The sequence below is a fragment of the Pagrus pagrus genome (genome assembly GCF_965226575.1).
Source record: "Pagrus pagrus genome assembly, chromosome: 16".
In the NCBI taxonomy this organism is placed as follows: Eukaryota; Metazoa; Chordata; class Actinopteri; order Spariformes; family Sparidae; genus Pagrus; species Pagrus pagrus.
Genome location: NC_140200.1, coordinates 4,648,459 through 4,668,738, shown reverse-complemented (window position 1 = coordinate 4,668,738; position 20,280 = coordinate 4,648,459). Strand labels below are relative to the sequence as shown.

The 20,280-nt window shown below is 41.0% G+C and overlaps 2 protein-coding genes across 5 annotated transcripts in view; one reads left to right on the top strand and one right to left on the bottom strand.

Annotated features, from left to right (window-relative positions):
- Nucleotides 1-5,526, top strand: part of klhl29 (kelch like family member 29) — a 200,748-nt gene extending 195,222 nt beyond the window's left edge. For all 3 annotated transcript variants that reach the window (XM_084378088.1, XM_084378090.1, XM_084378089.1), the window contains 2 exons: nt 1,286-1,430; nt 4,058-5,526. In XM_084378088.1, the coding sequence (XP_084234214.1) occupies nt 1,286-1,430; nt 4,058-4,241 (329 nt within the window). In that variant the 3' untranslated portion in view covers nt 4,242-5,526. The remainder of the gene's footprint in view (nt 1-1,285; nt 1,431-4,057) is intronic.
- A 1,600-nt stretch (nt 5,527-7,126) lies between these two features.
- atad2b (ATPase family AAA domain containing 2B) overlaps nt 7,127-20,280 on the bottom strand; it is a 66,890-nt gene continuing 53,736 nt past the window's right edge. Inside the window, exons 27-29 of one of the 2 annotated variants that reach the window (XR_014624499.1) lie at nt 15,255-15,383; nt 9,626-9,933; nt 7,127-7,903 (exon numbers count right to left, since the gene is read on the bottom strand). Coding sequence is in view for 1 of the 2 variants with exons in the window: in XM_084377908.1 (XP_084234034.1) it covers nt 9,892-9,933; nt 15,255-15,383 (171 nt within the window). In the remaining variant the exon portion in view is untranslated. Of the gene's footprint in view, nt 9,934-15,254; nt 15,384-20,280 lie in introns of both variants that reach the window. The other variant, XM_084377908.1, reaches the window with a different exon arrangement.

The following is a 20,280-nucleotide window of genomic DNA, read 5'->3' as shown; positions in this document are numbered from 1 at the left end:
TTCACAAACGGATGTTTATGCATGTTTTCTACCTACATTTATGGCTAACTGTGGGAGGGGGAAATGAGGCTCGTGCAGGTGCAAGTGATTAATGTTTTTGGAAAACAGAGCCACGCACACACGCAGCTTTATAAATCCGACGAAAAATAACGCGTCTGCATCTTTCCGTACACGGTTTAAAGTCATCTGGCGCCGAGTTTTGTTGTGAGAAAACACTGAGTGGAAGTGCAGTAGCTGAAAAACATAATGCAGTGCAGCTCATTCAGAGTTGTCACTCCGAGGGGGCAGCAGAAGCACCTCTTGCCTCCAGAGGTGGCTCGTTAATTAAACATGTCGGACTCCTATTAGCAGCTGAGGGGAAAGGCGAACGGTAGAGGGAGGGGGTTTGACTGCACACAAGTTTTTTTTTCAGGCCCTCCGCCGCCATTATTAAGGCGTCAGACGTTACTCCTCCTGCTGCCCTTCTCCAATGAGGGATGTCCGTTCATTGTGGCAGAAAACAGCTAGGACGGCGGCTCATGGCCAAGTGTCTGTGCATTATTCATGCTGCTTGTAAATTGGCCAGCTGCAGTCTGCTCAAGAGAAATTGCCCCGAGTTTGAAATACACTTCCTCTTCCCACACAGCAGGGCCGCTGCTTGCAAGCTGCAGGTTTCCAATGGCATCGTTCCGCACAAACCACTGTTTCATTTTGTTTCCCATCATCTATAATTCTACAGTGGCGCTGCTTCAATGCCTCTGTTTTCCTCATGTGCTATATACTGTATCAGATTGAATTATACAGAACGCAGTACCCCACCTGTTCACTCATGTATTTCCAATACATGTGCGCAGTGTGTTTTTTTCCTTTATTTTCTCCTGTGAATCTATGGATGTGCCAGGGAGCGTAATGCAATTGTGAATTATTGGGACTTAGGTAACTCTTTTATATTGCTGCCAAGCCCAAACATATTTTTGAGCAGAACCCAATAAAGCCACAAGGATTTATGAACTCTGCCTTTTCACTCGTTTCCCATCCATCCTGTGTGTGTGTGTGTGATTTTTTTCCAATGCAATCTTGTGAATGGCACATCTATAAAGTGATAAGGAGAATGTTGATGATGATTTTTTGCATGAGGCCAGGGGACCACAGGGGGAGCAAAAAAAAAAAAATGAACAAAACCAAACAAATTGATGCCATTATACAGAATGGAAATTTCTGCTGCGTGTGAGAGTGACATTCAAACAATAGCTCTCCTTTAACAAACATCTCTCCTCTCTCTCTTCTCTTCCTCTTGTATCTCTAGATAACAAATACGCCCCTGCAGTGAGTCTAAATGGTTTTATATTCATCCTGGGAGGAGCCTACGCTCGAGCCACCACTATCTATGACCCAGACAAAGGCAACATCAAGGCTGGTCCCAACATGAATCACTCTCGGCAGTTCTGCAGGTAAGAGATTATTAACGTAGCGGCGCCACGTGTGATTTAAGTCCCCGGTGTGGAATTTTAGAGATTTTTTTTCTTTTTCTTTTTCAAAAGCTCAAATTACAGGTTTTGTGGGAGGCTTAAGAAATTACACAGCCTCAAAAAATAATAATGCAAAACTCGAGCTCAGTCTGTCAGTCTTTGTGTCATGAGACAGGTAAACGGTTGCACAGGGAAAATGTATTCAGGCCAGTTAATTAAAACTTAAACAAAGCCAATTGTGGGCTGAAAATGTCTCCGACACAATGCACTGAGGTTGTGAAACTTATCTCTCGCTGGAAAAAATTGCTTTCTCTGAATCGCAGGCTTGATTTATAAAATTGCCTGATCAGTACCGCCGCTGTCTGTCGTGCTGAGGGAGACAAAGAAATCTGTTTGAAAAACAAAAAAAACGCTTGATTGTATCAACTTCCTCTCAAAGAAGCCTTTAATCGCTCAATTTTATCCGGAGTTAACACTGTGACATATTAGTATTTTGTTTTTTTGCGAGTGTAATAAGGAAGAAAACAGGAAACGTTAGTCGACACCTGGAACTTTTATACCGCTTGTGATCACATAATGGCTGATAAAGTGAGATAAATGAAAATTAACAACAGTGGGATCACATCCTAATATACCCGTCAGCCCAAGTCACTGAGGTGTGAAGTTTCCTGGATAATGAACCCACTGTTTTTCCGGCCCGAGCCTTTTTTGTGTGTGTGTGTGTGTGTGTGTGTGTGTGTGTGTGTGTGTGTGTGTGTGTGTGTGTGTGTGCAGAAGCTGAGAAAAAAGGGAAAGAAAGAAAGAAGCATGCACGAAATACATTTGGGAGGCAATTACAGACAGTGATCTTATGTGGAGAATGTATAACATAAATCATGTTGTCAGAGTTATTGATAAGCTGCTGCAGCACACGGCAGGCAGCTGTTCTGCTACATTTAACTAAGTCTGACACACGAGAGGAGGAAGGGGATGCAGGAGAAAGGAGAACAACAAACACACTGAGCTGCCGAAAGCGAGAGACGCATTAAAAATACTCAGAAACAGCACTATCTGCCCCGCATGCTCCTAGACACAAGATGAAGTCTAGCAGGGTCATCGTGCAGGAGAGCTGATATTCTCCCCTCGCTGCGCCCGGCCCTCCGCAGGCCCGCACCTCCCCTCTGTTTATCAGGACGAGCAGCTCCAGGCTTTGCCCGCCGCTCTCTCTCTCCATTTTGGATCAGCTGTGCGGCTTTCTCTCTGAGTAGATTTAGGCTTTATGTAATAATCTTTTTTTTTTTTTTCCAGTCCCAACTGTGTTGTGAATTTGTGCAATAGGACGGCATGTTGTTCGCTCTGTGAGCATGTGTGTGTATTTGAGCGTGCACCTTATGTAAATGCAGATCGTTCCAAACCCCAATAGGAGTACAAAGCCCTAATCAGCTTACAGCCCAAGTTTTAATCCTCTCCGCACACAAACTCCTGTTTCTGTTTCTCATATCAAATGAGCACATTTGTACAGATATTTGCTTTTTCATTAGTTTTTTTCTCTCTCGCCCTCGAGAGGGAATGCAATGCGTGTGTGTGTTTTTCCCCCTACCTTACAAAGTAGCCTTGTTGGCCACGTCGAGAGCATGTGTGAATGATGAGAAACAATCTCAGCCCCCAGCGTGACGATCAGCATGTTCAGGAAGATGTTGTCTTCTGTCTAGCTTTGTTGTCTTATCACGATTAACAAGAAGAACAATGTTCCTGCTGTGAGTCATAGCTATCTAATATCAAAACCACATTAGCTTACACTTGCTCTCACCCACTTATCTTCCTGATGCAGCCTCTCTGTCATGATTTGTTCCTAATAGTCGGTGCTTTTAATTTGAAGCAGCGGCAGAAGGAAAACGTTGGGTTTGCATAAGCAGTAACTTAATACAGCTCTGCTGCAGATTTAAGAGAGTGAACAGTAAGCAGTGAGACTGATAGCAGGAACACTGGATTACGTCGCTTTCTGTGAATCCCCTCATGATTAGATAGGTAGGTCAGCTGAGTAGGAATGGCGGACTCCGCCACTAAGAATAAAAACATAATGTTTGTGAATACATGAAATGGCTGAAAATCTTACAGGAATAGACTTTTTGGGAAATATACAGCTATGGTTTGCAACAGTTTAGCTTAGCTTAGCACAAAGACTGGGAAAACAAAGGGAATAAGCTAACGCAGCTTCTTCATACGGTATTAAAATCGGCACCTCTAATGCTCTGTAATGAACTCGTGTCTAGTTTGTCTGGTCTGTACAAACACCATGACTATGACAGATTATTTCTTGGCTGCAACTGTTATCATCCTGGAATGTCTACCGGCTGCCAGACAACAGCTGTCAAACAGTGAAAAACATCTCAAACCTAACCCCAAGTAAAGCCAAAGTTTTGACAAGTAAACAAGATATATAATTTATAAATTTAGCTGTGCTTACAAGACGATTTTTGTTATCTTTTGACATAACTTGGCTAGCTGTTTTCCTCAGTTCAGAGTCTGTGCTAAGCTAACGGGCCACTGGCTGTAGCTTCATATTTAAAGGACAAACATGAGAGGTGCTATTGGACTTCTAATCAAATCCTAACTGTCTGTCTCTGCAGCGCTGTGATCCTGGACGGGAAGATCTACGCCACAGGAGGCATCGTTAGCAGCGAGGGTCCGGCCCTCGGCAACATGGAGACCTTCGACCCGTGCACCAACGCCTGGACTCTCCTGCAGTCGCTGCCCTGCCCGCTCTTCAGACACGGCTGCGTGGTAATCAAAAAGTACATTCAGAGCGGCTGAGGGGTGGCCGATCACACCGGGTCGACGCCAAACACCAGCTGAGCTCCAGGTTGTGGGACGATGTGCGACGGCAGCTTAGGGCCGAGCCGGTCGGTCAGAGACCTCTGGACTTGACGCCAGCATCCATCTACCCTGTTACCTGTCCGAACCCCACCCCAAAAAAAAGCCCTGTGCAGAATGTACTCATGTTCAACTACTCAGCCATGTCAGGTGACGATGCCTAACCTCCAGTACTGTATGTGTCATGGTAGTAGTTCATCCATCCAGGCACAGGGGCCCTCTTAGTAAACTACAAACTCCTTTGTTTTTGATGAAGTCGTCATTGATTCAGTTCCGTCTTTTCCCGATCTCTGTAAACTCATCACCTCCATATTTCTTTACTGACTCAGCACAGTGAAAGCCATTGCGGGTCTCGACTTTTGTCCCTTTTTCAGAGTTATGTTCGACAGGTGTAGGTTTCATAGTCATTTATTATCGAGCAGTTTCTTTTTGGTGTACGAGCATTTTTCAGTAGTGACATCTACAGGACAGGAGGAAAAAGTGAAGGAAGGGAATCCACCGACTGTTTTCCTCTTTATCAGTTGATTTGACGCATTTCTTCTCTCTCCACTGTATCAGGAAGTGAAATTCCCTCCTGAGAGAGGAGATTTATGAGGTGATTTTAAAAGCAGATTTTGAACTCTGTGTAACCCGGTTCTTGTAATGGCTTGCTAAACATAGGAAAAACCATAAAATCTGGGTCAGGTGGGGTTTAAAAAGAGAGAAAATCTTTATTTTTTGTTCCAGCCTGATTGAGATATCATCTGGAGTGCAAGGTTGGCCTGTTTATTTCCCGTTTGATTCATTCTCTCTTGCTCTCTGGGACAAAGACAGCATTACATTCGGAGAGAGAGAGGGAATTCATCCTTCCAGACGTCTGATCAGATGCTCAAGTTGGGACAGTTCCTCCGGAAAAAAGCACAATAACCACCCGTGACTGTTATCATAGACATTTATCTGTTGATCCATGGTTTATGTCTTTCATCTGATCCCCCTCCCCCCACCTTCTTTTTTGTTTTATACAAATGTTTTCATTGCAACCCACAAAATAATGTTGGGTTGGTATTCTGTAAATACAGGAAGGAAATATGTATATTTTAAAAACCTGAAGGCAATTCTGTATAAATGTTTTTAGAAAAAAAAACTGATAGGTTGGATTCAAAATGGTATGTCTGTAAATCTGTACCCAAAAAGGAGAAATTAACAGTTGTTATTATTGAAACCTAATACATATACCAGAACATAACAGTGTTAAGTCTTTTTTTGGTGTGCTGTCTAATGAATGAAGGGTATAGTAAAGTATTTTTTCTTTGTTTTCTCAAAGAAACACTCTTTATACAGGTAAGTTGTTTATTCACATCTCAATATAGGGCTGGGCAATATGAAAACTATCACAATTATATATTTTGAAACCCTAAAAGCACTATGACACAACTCATACCACAATATTTTTGACCAAATACGATATTGATACAGAATATTAACACAATGAGATTTTTGATAAATCATCATGAATAATTTAATGCAGCCTTTATCACAACTTTATACCTTAAAAAAGCTTCAAAATCACTGTGATGGTTCATTGTCTTGTTGCAGGATGAATGGTGTCTCTGTCTCAGCCACTCTGCCCCCCCATCACTTGTTTCTGCACTTTGTAACGTCAGTGAGAGGATATGATCACAGCGTTACACACGTTTACTTAAAGATACAAGCTCTCAACACATAACAATGCTGTGATGTAATGATTTGTTTGTAGTTGGCCCCTACATTACGTCTGAGACTGTTACAGATCTGGGATTTGTATTTACAACAGTGGTGTTCAAACAAATTTCCACTTTCTACATTATGTAGCTTTAAAACCCGAAAAACAACACTAGTGCCATATCACAATATCAATATATTGCCCAGCCCCATCTCAAAGTCTCTCAAAGGCTTCTAATTTCATATAAAATTAACTAAATGGCTTCCAAAATTATCTTTCCCTTGTTGCACTTTTCAACAGGTAATCTGAACCTACAGGTGTGGATTTAACCATGTGTCTAAAATTTCCTGTAAGAAAAATCAACACTTGAAATTTACAGTTTGAACCTTTATTCAAGTATATCACAGCAGTTTATTTGAGAAATACAGTAAATGTTTCATTTCAAATATAACTTACACTAACGTAACAATTGCGAACAGGTGTGTTAAAATACACAAACGAACAGAACTGACAAAGCTATGGAAAAAGTCTCGACTAAAGCAACTGTGAAAAATAGGGAAGAACAAAGTAATTCAGGATAGAACAAACCCTTTCCTTCTGCATACTGGACTACGTAGTCTCAACTACCAGACAAAAATTGGTTGTTAGTCCAAACTGGCTACAATTTATAATAAGAAAGGAATATCACAATGTATGACATTTAACTACCCACATTTTATTTCCATATGTGTTTTTAAAATTCATAAAAAATAACTCTTTTGGCAGAAAGTGGAGACAAAGTGGAAAAAACATTAAAAGAAGGTTAGTCTGGTCCTGTTTTCTCTTCCTGGGATCTGTTAGACGGTCACTACGTTTTTATTTAAATATCACTTCAGTCCTAATGTTAGTCTCTTCCAGTATGCCATAGTCTGTAACCACTTTAACGAAGAAAACACCAGAACACTAAAATAAATAGAAAAGGTTGAAAGGGCATGTTGTCGCGTGTTGAACCTGAGTGACCTGTAAACCCTTTATTCCCCCGTACACGCCAAATAAAACCTGCTACACAAACGCTACGCAAATTCAGCAAAAACTGTTAAAACGGACACGTGACGCTTCCCGATTCGTTAAATTTCAAACGTACAAAAAGACAATTTACTGAATATTAGGTGTAAAACATGTTTTTAATAATAAATAATCAGAATCATGAGATGAAAATCTGCAAAAAACAAACTGAAATTTAACAAAAAAAAACAAAGGCGAGTGTGTCAAGAGGCAGAAAATGCTCTCTATAGCTTCTAACAAAGTATGGGGTTGATAATATGAAAGAGGAGCGGAACTAGGATTATCTCCTCAGTGTCAAGGTACAGTAGAAATTAACCTGAAACTAAAGCATAAAATATACAGTCCATGAAATATCCTTAAAATTTATGCAATCATCATCTGGCTCAAATGCAAACATACTTAACAATCAGAGAGATATAAACAACTCTTGGATTACTGCAGCAGCCGTGGTAGCACTGATCTGGTACCTTCGATGGTACTGTAGATGTTGCGACAGTATTTCTGGGGGGAGGGAAATACTGTGTTTGTACCCAGTAAACAGTTTTCGCATTAAAATAAATTAAGCTGAGGTAGCATTGGTTTTATTCTCTCTGCAGTAGTCCAAGTGCTAACCTGTCGTTGCCAGTTTGCATATGGTCTTTTGCTTTTTGTCACCTAGAATTTGAGAAAAAGGCAGAGGTGAGCTGGGGTCAGAGTTGCACCAAGAGGTTTGAGGATTGGACAAGAGTGCTTTGAGAGAAAAGAAGGGGCCTTCACCAGTCTACACGGCATAAAATGCCATGAAAACCTTTTATAAAGCTTCAGTAAATACCTCCATTTACTGCAGTCAGAAAAGATATACAAAGTTGGCCACAGATTAGAGTCCAGCTTCTCTCACCTGGTGTTGAGAAAAACAGAATAAAATAAACCCATAAAGTCGATACACGCATTTAACAAGAGGAAAAAAAATAATTAAAAAAAAATAATTCATGTAATGCTTTATACACCTTAGTGACGGGCACTGCCTAGAATGGCCTTGTTCATTATGGATTTACAACCCATGCAAAAGCAATCTCAACTCAAGCAAAGCACTGTATAAAAAAGAGCCGTAAAAAATAATTATCAAATACACAACATAATACATAAGTTGTTATGACCATCTAATAGAACATTTTCATAGTCCAAACAGAATTCGTGTGAACAGGCACCGTTAAGTCAGCACCTTCTGAGGGAGTGGGATAACACTTGGCACGGTAAATCATTTGACTCGCATCATTACGTTTTTGCATATGAAAAACTGAAGAAAAAGCTGGTGTTGTCAACCTCTTCGCACACCTGCTGCTGCCTGCTCAGGTGGAGAGTGACCTCCCTAACAGGTCTGGGTTTAACAGGGCGTGAATACATTTAAATATCGTAAAAACAATTCAAGTGCTTGAGACGTATCTGGCCAGACACCGACACAGCCAGAGAAGTGTTATCTAAAATTCCTTTCTGATTCCTCAGATTTTAGTTAGTTTTTTGGCCAAGATTGTAGATGTGTAACCAAGATATGATTTAAACAACCTAACATTGAGATATTTTTTTGCTTCGAGGTCACTGTGACCTCAGTGGTTAAGACCCACCCCAACTTGGAGCTTGTTCATTTGTAACGAGAAAGTAAATTAAAAACAAATCCCTCTCAATATATCAGTTTCATATGAGGTTTTTTAATAAGGCACACACTAGGCAGTGCAAACTCTAGACGCATTCCAATTTGTACTGCTTCCAGTTCCCCAGCCGGGGTGTCGGTAGGAAAATCAACTGGCGGGCACAGCTTGAGCGGGGAGGGAAAACATTCAGACTGTGAACGTAGTGAGGGAAGGGAGGGAGGGGGCTCAGCTACCACAAACTACTCAGGACATGACAATCTGCTAAGACTGTGAATGCCAGAGGCGAATGCTTGGAGCGAGGTGACAAACAGGCGACGCTACGCTAACACCGAGGAGGCTAACAGCTTTCCCCCATACCTGATGACCGCTGTATTGAAGAGGACATAATCGCTTCTAGTCCTGCTGTGCTAACCTCAACCAGTTTGTGTTCCCACCAGAACTTTTTTTTTTGTAAACCTATGATCTTGGTGAGTATCCTTAGCTGTGGCTCAGATATTGAACTAATCAAGTAGCTTAAATGGCAGGAAAAAAAGAGCCGTGTAATAGCATGGTGACAACAGGCCAATGACGAAGCGTTCCGCTCGAGGGCGAGATGGGCTCAGCAATGTAGCTCAGTGATTCAGAACATTATCTGTCCTCATCTCCTCGCGCCACTCTGCTTTCACACTTCTGCTGGTGAGGATCTGAGTGAGTGTGTGTGCATTTCTGCTGTTTGTTTTGCAGAAATGCATGGCGTCAGGGTGTGTGTGTGTGTGTGTGTATGTGTATGTATGAGTGTGTATGCGTGGCCTGCTCCACAGAGAAGAAGCGGCCAGGTTGCGATATGACATCACCCGATCTGTTGGTTTTGCTAGTCATCCAAGTTAAGAAGTAATCCCAAGAGCAGCATGGATAAAAGTAAGGATAGCACCCGAGTAGCACCAGAGTTGCCCGTCACCGTCGGTGTGTGTGCGCGTGTGTGACTGACACACCTCCAGGGGTTTGGTTGTGTAGAATGGGTCTGGATCTGGCCAGGTTCCTGAGACGATAGCACCATTGAATGTCTCTGTCCTTGTCACGTTACCTCCCGGCGAGAGGAGGGGCACCGGATTTCCTTACTGTGTGTGTTTTTTGTTTTTTTTTGTGTTGAGGGCCGGACTCAGAAGCTCCTTCACTTTCTCTCTCACTCAGTTTATGTGTCTCTTTGTGGTCCCAGGGTGTTCAGGATCTACCTGATACAGTAGGTATTCTCTCCATCTCACAGGAATGTATCAAAATGCTGGATTCTCTCCTCCATCTCCTGCATCACAAAGAGAGAGAGACACACACACACACAAAGACACGGCTTAGTCTCAACCAACACAGCAAAACTTGAATGTGTGTATAAAGCATCTGTGCTCCACGGTTTCAATATTACTTGGAAATTTCCCACAGCAAACAACAGCTTTCAGCATGATAAACGGTGTAAAATGAAGCAAAGCTGTGCTGGAATAAGACAGGCGATTTTTCTCAGCGTGAAAACAGCAGAGTTTGACACTGACTAAATCTGAACCAAGCCGGAGGAAGAGAGATGGATGTTAGCCCGCAATAGACCATGATTAATGCCTTGAAGATGTTACACTCGGTGTGTTCTCTCATCTGAATGGCTGAGTCAGTGCGACAGACGCCGCGACAAGATACCAATTTCAACATCTACACCAAAAAGTTTAAAACTCTCAACTTTACAGTAAATAGAAAAAAAATCACACTTCTTAGATGTTAACTTTTCCAGGGAGGGACGGTCATCGTTCACTGAAAACATTTGCATCTCACATCAACATGGGAAAATTGTAATTATGCTAATTGCTAAGAGCGTAATTATCAACTATTAGCAGATACTAGTGCACAAATAGTAAGTGCTGCACTTTCTTTAATGTGAATCCCTGGAAACTATTTGTGCTATCTAAATTCTGTCTTGAGCGGCAACAATTATTTCATTAGATGCTGAAAAGAAAAGTAATTGCTAACTATTTTGGTAATAATGTAATCTTTTCACTCATTTTTCAAGCAAACATGTCAAACGTTGGCTGGCTCCAGCTTCTGAAATGTAAGGATTTACTGCTTTTCATCGTTATTCATGATAGTAAATGAAAAGTTTTTGGGTTTTGGAATGTTGATTGAACAAAAGAAGCAATTTGAAGGTGTCACTTTGGGCTCTGGGAAATTGCGATTAGCATTTTTCACATTTTTTTAAACCATTTTATAGACTAAATGATTAACCTTGAAGCAGATTAACAAATAATAACTATTAGTTTCAGCCCTAATTCTTTCTATAGTCGAGACAAAAATGTGCATCCTTTTAAAAGGGGGCCCAGACACAAAAGTAAGAAATAAGCTTTCAAATACGAATATCCCTCGTTCGACCAAACAAGAGACTAAAGCTAAAGCCTTAAAGATTTGTAATGTGTACTTGAGTCCAAATAAGTCATATTCTGTATTTCTTGTTTCTGTATTTATCATTTCTTCCTTTGAAAAAATCTTCTTGGAAATGCTCCTGAATGCTTGAATTGATTGAAAAGTCGACCTGAATGCCATCTAGACTCACTCTTTTGTTGGCTGTAACGTGGCACTGAATTCACAAGTCATTTCCGACAGTGTCATACATAATCCTTTCACGAAGACAAAAGAACTGCTCAACTGGTGCCAAGACTTCTAAAGCAAAGAGTGTGCAGTGTGGCCAGCTGTTCATCTGACAGTCCAGATGTAATAAACTATACCCGTCATGTCTTGCAATTTATTCTGAATCGATTTTAAAAGGTCACAGGACTGATGCCATTCTACATGGGATTTTAACTCCCTTTCCAACTCCATTTATAACATCAATTAAGCACTTTACCATGCCCACAGCTATCAACACCAGGTCACACAAGCTGTAAAATCCAAAGAAGGTATGAAAAGTAAAGTTAAAATGCGGCTGAATAAAAAGTCACCCATTTAGAAAATTCCCTGAAAGCTTCAGCTCATCAAGGCGCAGCCGATGCTTAGACACATCAATGCTTTTAACACCCGTCTGTTTGTGTGTCTCACTGTACGCCCACACACCAACGCGCAAATAAGCTCTGTGCCACACTGACGCTTTGCACCTCTGTGATCTCGAGTCTATCTGCCTGAAGGCCTATCACCTTGTCATCCCTAAAACACAGCAGGCAATATATAACGAGCCTCCGCAGCATCTAACCTCTGTCTCACTAATATAAAGATAGGCCCCTTAGTTATTGTCTTTCTTTCTAGCATAAATGGAAGTTGCCCAGTATAGTGGGAAGGTTTAGTTCCTATATGTTCAATAGGTACAACAAGGCAGAATTCAGAGTTAATTTCCCAAAGGGGCCATCAATACTATGCATTAAAAGAGAAATCCAGCACTGTGTGCTCGACACTGTTAAAATGTCATCAATTTGTGATGTTTGGCCCATCTGTGACAAAGATGTTATAAATTACTTTGGTGTACCCGCCTTCTTTGAACCTGTCGTATCTACTTCCACCTCAGTTACTGATTTTCGCTATTTCCCAGATCAAATTTGCTACAACCCCCCAGAGAAAAGGCCTCTCTGCGGTGTGTACGTGCAGGTTAGGAGAGCAAAAACAACAGCGTCCTAACAATTTTATTTTTTATTTTTTTCCCCCACAAAAGAAAAAGTGAGATTTGAGAGAGAACAATTTTGTGTGCTGTGTCTGGATAAAGGTGTTGTTTCACAAGCTACTGACAACGGATTCACACTGATGAAAGCTTGGGCTGTGCTGCATTCTCTTCTTCAAAAGCTACCGTCAGTGGGGAAATGGATTTCTCGCCTGTTTTATTACGGTTTTGTCTTTAGATGACTGTTCAACATTGGTGCAGTTCATCTACATTTTACCACCTTCCTGCACGAAGAAGAACAAGACACACTCGAATGACTAAACAGAAATCCAGCATGATTTAGGAACAATTCAAACCGCCCCGATGTTGTTTTCGATTAACAAGTATGGGTATATTAAATGACCTGCAGGCCTTAATATTCGTCAGTAGACTTGCAAATACGCAGAGAAATAATCAACTTTTACGATGATCAGCTAACTCGACCAGAGGCATGTGTAGCTACGGCACCGTACCCATTCAGATTAAAGGTCAAAGGCTCTTACAAAGCTTTAAATTGCTGTCTGAGACACTAGCAAAATGAAACATTAGGCCTTAGGGCAATATGAATGCCAATTTGTAGATCGGAACATAGTTGGCATGTTATTGTGTACAGAGCAGAGAAGGTCCCTCTGGCTTTAACTGGAGGCAGGGTGCAGTCTACTCCATCTGCTTAAAGGTCAGGTCTTCTGGAAGGTTGAGACAAGCTGTACCCCAGAGGAGGACGGGGGAGAGTAAAGGAGACAAATGCATGGACACGCTCCATTTCACTTGTCTCTACAACGTACACAGACAACGCCATGCGCTGCAACAGAGTGCAACATTAAGTGGAAATAGCTTCAGCCGCCATTCTGCATATATGTGTGTGCATGTTTTGCATTCTTCATGGAGGAACAAGGAGATGACCCGCTGTGGAGTGGAGATGTGTGTTGGAAAACACAGGCAAACAAAACACGTGCCAAACGAGCTGACATTTCTGCTCTGGAAACACCAATTTAGGCTGGCAGTATGAAATGAACCCAGACACGCACCCCCCAACCCTCCTCACTCCACCAGCCGGCCTGTCGACAGGCGGCACCACCTGGCTGACTGCTCTCTCTCTCTCTCTCTCTCCCTCTCTCTCTCTCTCTGACATCCTGACAGCCAGTTCTGGCTACCAGCACCAGGACACTGCCATTCCTGGCCTGCTGTCTGCACTGACATCCGACAGCCGCAGCAGATGACCAGATGGGATACTGGGAGAGTATACAGCAGCTTTTTCTGTATGGAACATTGGCGAGAGGGAGTAAAAATAAAACTAGAAAAAACTGCAAATTACCTTGTATTAAAGGTCTTTTTGTTAACCCTTATTCATTACATGCAGGAACAAAACACTACACACACTCTGCCTGCAACGATAAACACTCTCTAAGTTTGCTTTAAACTATTTTCCATTTGTACTTTTACTTATTTTTATAAAATCAATTAGATTAAAATAAAAAGTAGGGCTTGTAAATGTACAGCAACTCTTCGTGTCATACAGACTTTATTGTGTTAGTATGAAATATTAATTTAAAATTTGATATCTTATGCTGCTATCTTATCTTTACACATTAAAGTGTGTTCGTTGGTCTTGGAGAGTACTACCACATATGAGAAAAAAGAGTTGCATTGTGGGTAGGCTAGGGTACGAAGAAAATGGAAGTGTGGTACAAAAAAAGTCAATATCTCTGGTTCTGGGCATCGATTTTGATCATGTGTTTTAAACTGTTCATCATGAGTCCAACAGTGATGAGTGCAATGCTAAATGAGTGGACTGCTTTTCAAAACCTGGCGCCTACATAACCCACAATTCAACTTGGCCACTGAGTGACATCACTGGAGGCAAGTTGTCAGATTACACAAAGTTTTCACTGAAGCCAAAATAGGCTTTATACTATTTTTCTTCTATGTATGCAGTAGCACTCCTCAAGACTTGTAAATATACTTTAAGGTGAAGATCCATGGTCAGTATCTATCCTCCATGAAACACATGACATGCTTCTTCTCAGACATCATTTGCCCCCGTCCACTTCTCCGTCATGCCTGGAATGTTATTAGTTCAATAAAACCAGTTGTTTGGACCCTCACTGTCAGAGTGGCCACATGTGACTCTACATCATGAAATGAGTTACGCTGCTTTCATGATGTCAAACCTGCAGCACAAAAAAAAGAGACGAAGCCAGAAAATACTATCTTCAGATATCTTTCAGTTTGCCATCTTCTCTCAATGAAATCCGTGAAGGACATATTATATCACTTCTTTTGTACCGCACACAAAAGTCGCCCCTTGCTGCAGTGGTGTCTTATATTCACTTACAACTGAATTCGTCTTGTTCACATATTCTCTCAAACCTTCTTGCTGGTTGGCTAGCAATAAGGATTTGGCAAGAATCGTATAGTCATATTGTATTGTCCCATTATGACAGGTCATAAAGGAACATAATGTACAATATCATGGACACAATATCATGGACATGATCATTCCAAATTAACCTACTATACTACATAACTGTGTATAATTTTTATGATCTTCACTAGTAACCTGTTTATATATATGTTTAGAACAATTTCCCTCAGGACAAATACACTTCTATCTCACATAGGGCTGCAATGAACGATTATTTTTAGTATCAATTAATCTGCTCATATTGTTCTCAACAACAACAATAATAATAATAATAAAAAAAGACATGATATGTAACATTTCTCATTAAAATGTGTTAAACCCATCAGTTGATACGTTACAGATTGAGGAAGGAAGTCAGCGATTACGTTAGATTAATAACATTTTCATACATTACCTTGTTCGTAAACATTACTGCCCGAGTCACGTCAGCATTGTTGCATTGTACTATATGATGTTGTGGTATTACATTGTTTTAACATAACTCAGGACAACAGGACAGCATACTGTATAGAGACAGCAGCTCAGAGTGTTTGCTTCTCACCTCCAGTAGCTGAGTCTTATCATACTCTCTGCGGTGCTGGTAGATACACTGGCTGAGAAGGGAATACAGCCGCTCCAGCTGCTCCACGCTGTAACCCTCACTCTTCGTCACCGCCGTATCTAGTAGAGCCTGAGGGACAATCAGAAAAGTTCATTACAAATTAAGCATTAAAGACTTATTTATTCTTCTTATAAATACTTCTTAAAAGCCGTACTAACTTTATCACCAATATCCATAATGATGTGCATGGAGAAACAATAATGAAACAGGCATCATTGGCAGAATAACTGGCCACACAAGCTCAGCGCTTTGGCGCACGGCGATGAAGCATTAGGAGGTCAGCTGTATTCAAAAGCAATTAAGATCAGAGTGACAGCTAATTAAGGCTAATCATAATTAGAACCAAGTTTACATTTCACTGCTACTTTAATTAAAACATTCTGGACAGTCAAAGGCCCTTTTAATTGACCTGTTCCTCACATTTTACCCAAGCTAAAGTCTGTGTGTATATATGTGTGTCTATTTAAACACAGGGGCTCATCAGAATGCATGGACTGAGACAGCAAAGGCACAATAATTAAAGTTACCATCAGTGCAACAAGGCAAACAGGGAAACCTCAACGGAAACTAAACAGTGTGTGTGTGAGAGAGAGAAAGAGAGAGAGAGACAGAGAGAGAGGGAGAGAGACAGTGACCATGCGTTAAACACATAAAACCAAGGCAATGTCAAGATTAATAAGAAGTGTGTGTTTGTCAAAGCTTCTCATCAGCCAACGTCTGAAAGATAATTACAGTGAGCAAAAGAAAAATTACAGAGGTAAAAAGGTTAGCATTGTATTAATCGCTGCACTCCATCTGAATGTGATTTCTGTTTAAATGACAGAACAGTTGTCTTGATTAAAGTAACAGACGACAGCTTCATGTCAACAAAAAACTTCAGTAGAAGCTTAATCCCAAGACGGACTTAACTCATGACCAGAAATTTAACCTTGAGAGCAACACTTCACTTTGCCAGGACGTTTTTTTTACTTTTCAGTACAAAAACACCTCTAATGGAGTTTGAGAAAAGTGAATTTCAAACCTGAGCTACCCTTGGGATGCACCATGACTGTTAGCGTTTCAGCTGAAGTATTACGTGCCAGCAAAACATTATGGATACAGCATCACCTGTGTCATTAGGTGTTTTAATGTATTAGATTTTCTACTTGGGTTGCCAAAATGTCCTTAAGCAGCACAGAGAGTGGGAAGTCTCCCAGGACAATCATTAGGCCAAATTTTAGCTACAGCTGCATAACTTTTCTTTCATCGACTTGATACAATATTGACAGTATAGTAATGGGTGACAGGGGACATTATTAGGCCTCGTCAGAGGTCTGCATTCTGAACATGGCCTTCTTATTTTAGATTGTTGTAGCTACATCACAGACGCAGAAGTGCTTCATGCACAGACCAGAACAGGAAGGCTCTACAGCAGCCTGAAGATCACTGCTACCATCTACCAAACATCAGTGAGGATACTGAAAGAGAACAACCACCCAAGCCACAGTCTGTGTTCACCCTGCTGCCATCTGGTAGAAGACACAGGAGTATCCGCTGCCATAGCACCAGACTAAAGAGCTGCTTTTTCCTCAAGCTGTGAGACTCATCATTTCATTCTCTACACTCCATCCCAGAAAATAGTTGAATTATTATGACATATACGGACTACAGCAAGCATTTCCTTATACAGCCCTGTGTTGTAAACTGATAAACAAACCTTTTAAAAATTCCTCTGCCACATACTGAGCACAACAATAGTAAGAGAGAGAAAATGACAGGTTAGACACTTGGTAGCTTTTTCCACTCCTGAGGCAATAAACATGTTTTTCTGCATTGCTTTTTAGACATTTATGAAGCCATTATCTAGCCTGCATGAATGTTTTAAGGTTTGCATTGTGAGTCGTAGATTACCTTAAGTTTACGTGCATATGCATATAATAATAATAAGGAAGAAAATAAATCTCACATCTCACGTGTTCCATCACTGACATATTTTTCATACGTTCCCCAGCTCGACTTCCAATAGCTGCTCGTCATACTAAACTCAACAGCCTGGAAGATAATACCTTTCAAATATTCACACTTCCGTAACTTCATCTGGCAGGGTATGGATGATTCACCAGCAATATGCCTTGAACATCAAAATCCACCTGTCCATCTAATAACTATAGGTCCCCTGTGAAATAAGGTATGCATGCAGAAGCTAAGAGCACCAAGAATTTCTCCAATATTCAGAATTCATGCCAAGTGATAATGATCATCACGGCAGCCTTCAAAAAGTGCTGTCAGCTGCTTTACATTGAGCATGTTTTATTGGATTCTTTTTGTGCTTTTTTCTACAGTAACCCTGGTCTCATATTAAAACCAGCCCTGAGAAATCATAAAAGAGGCCCAAATGGAGCACATCACGGTGAGATGCCAGTTTTAACAACACGTGCATAAAAGCCTTAATTAGTGTCATTACAGCCCACCTCACATATGCGTGATAATGTGAAATTCTCTGTTAGACACTTCTCCAGCTTTGCTTTCATCTAGCCAACACCTATTTCCAGCTTCTCTCTATTTTTGTTTCCCATCTCTTTCTTTAAGTGCATTTCACCACTTTATAGTGCACCTTCAATCCTTTATAGTGCTTCTTTGCACCTCTCACCTATTTCAATGTTTCATAGAGGCTCTCCTCACGTCCTCTTCAACCCCATTTTTTCACACACACAACACATTTACCTGTTTTCTTCCAATGTGCTTGTTTTTTCCAAGCTCGTCTTGTTCTCGTCTTCCCCTCCTTGTTCCCACATTTTCCATCCCCTCAATTTATTCTCCTCTTACTGTTCGCCAGCTGATTGCAGCAGTGTACTTCCCGGCCTCTGTCTGCCTGATCAGGGTGTCTGTGGCAGTGTGAGTGTGTCTTACACGGGCTCAGTGATTGAGTGAGCTCACTGCACACAAAAGGGCAGTAATCCCATGCGTTAAAGACTGCTACTGACATGGACCATTTAACCTCACCCTCTCTAAACTCTGTGTTCCATCTTGCCCTCCCCATCTTTACTCGCATCCTTTCTTTACTCACATCTTTATCCATCCCCAAGCTTCTTAAGACCCCAGATGTAGCTAAGAGGGTTTGGGGAAGAATGTAGCGTCGGAGCAAAGCAGAATAATGGTGTATGGGGTGACATTAGTGCCAAAATTCTGCCGGTGAAAGATGATTAGATAATAAAGAGGATTTTTTTTTTTGCATTTGTTAACTGGCAGTGCAACACAATGACTAATTAAACTGGGTTTATGTTCACATCTTATCAGGACAATTACACTATTTATTGCATTTACCACAACATAATGTCATGCTAATGCAAAACAACAGATGCCAAATTCTCAGAAATATTGAGGAAACTAAGAAATAAGTGGAACAAACCAGGAGTGATTCATGCGACTGGATTCAGGCTAGAGACCGGGTACCCACACACTTCATCACCCAGTATTTAACCCCTAACCTATGAATCAGATGACATGTCAGTTTTGGTCAACCAAAAGCACAGCCATCCCGGTATTTCTCATATTCCTCGTTCATTCCTCCAAGCCAGGTTAAAATCACTGGGAGAGATTAAAACCACAGCTGGGTCTAGCCTACTACAACATTCATGCTGCTCTTCTTACATTGTACACTTCTTACATCTTATTTGAAACAGCTACATCAGTCCACATGGATTACAGGACACATATTAATGAATTTCTAAATGTCACCAGTGATATTTAACACCATTTGCAAGCTGTGCTAGTAGCCAAAACCATGGGTACACTTGTACATCACTCCAATGTGGGAACTTCAACCACTGGCAATCTTTTTCCATTGGGGTTAAGTTGCTCTTTAAACATCATTATCAAAATGTCATGGTGAACTCAACCCACAGTGCCAAAAAAAACATCTAATGTTGCCATTATGTAATCACAAAATGTTGACGGTGATATAGTTTGATGGCTGATGTTTTATTCTGCACTAATGAATTGTGCAAAAAACATTGCAGTGCTGCATTGAATCATCACTCTCTGCTTCAAGTTTGTCACACAAAGAAAAAACTTTTCAAACAATCAGCCAGTAAACAAGCATACATGCAGACAAGAGGTAACCGTGCTATAGGAGAGGATCTTCTTTTGTGATCACTGAAGGATGCTTCACTAGCGAACAAGTGTGAGTGTGTCTGTGTATGAAGAGCCATCCTCAGTGCTGAGTGAGACAAAAGGGTTACCAGGCAGTGAGGGAAAAAAAACAAGGATTTGAAGCCCAACAGTCACCGTCACCAGGGACACCATTAAGCCTTCAAAATCTGCCTATAAGAGAACAATTCACTCTTTTCTTCCTGTTTTAACTTGCATGTTTTTTAGTCTCTTACACTCCCAAACGGATGAATTATAAATGATTCTGGGTTGCTAGTTACCATGCATGCCTTTAGTGAGGGCAGAGGGTGGATGTGACACTAGTGGATGGTGAATTGCTGGGGGAAAATCCAGTTGCAGAGGCACATAATGTGGCTTACAAGGCACTCGGTCACACCGGTAATGCAATATAGATAGTGTTATAAGGGTCAGGGACGATCATGACAAATCATATTAGCATGGTCCCCGCAATATAAAAATGAAATGGTCATCCCTTTCGGCTGGGCATGTAAAAGGCCTGCTGGGGTTACCAACGCACCTTAAATATGCAATGGTTGGCTTTACCTCCAGCATCATACCACTGGCAAATTTACAGCCATCTGATAGCTGTGCATATTATGTCCTTTAGGTCCTTTGTGCAAGGTATACAGTATATTAAAGGACACGATTTATAATATTAATAAACTTAATCCACTGAATGGTATAACTTGTTTAGTTATGATGTTAATATGTGGCCTAATAAAATATTTAAAATATTTATAATACTTTTATCATGATTTACATACTTTGGTTCAGACAAGTAGTGTACGTTCAAGATTGGCGGAGGGGAGTAACCATT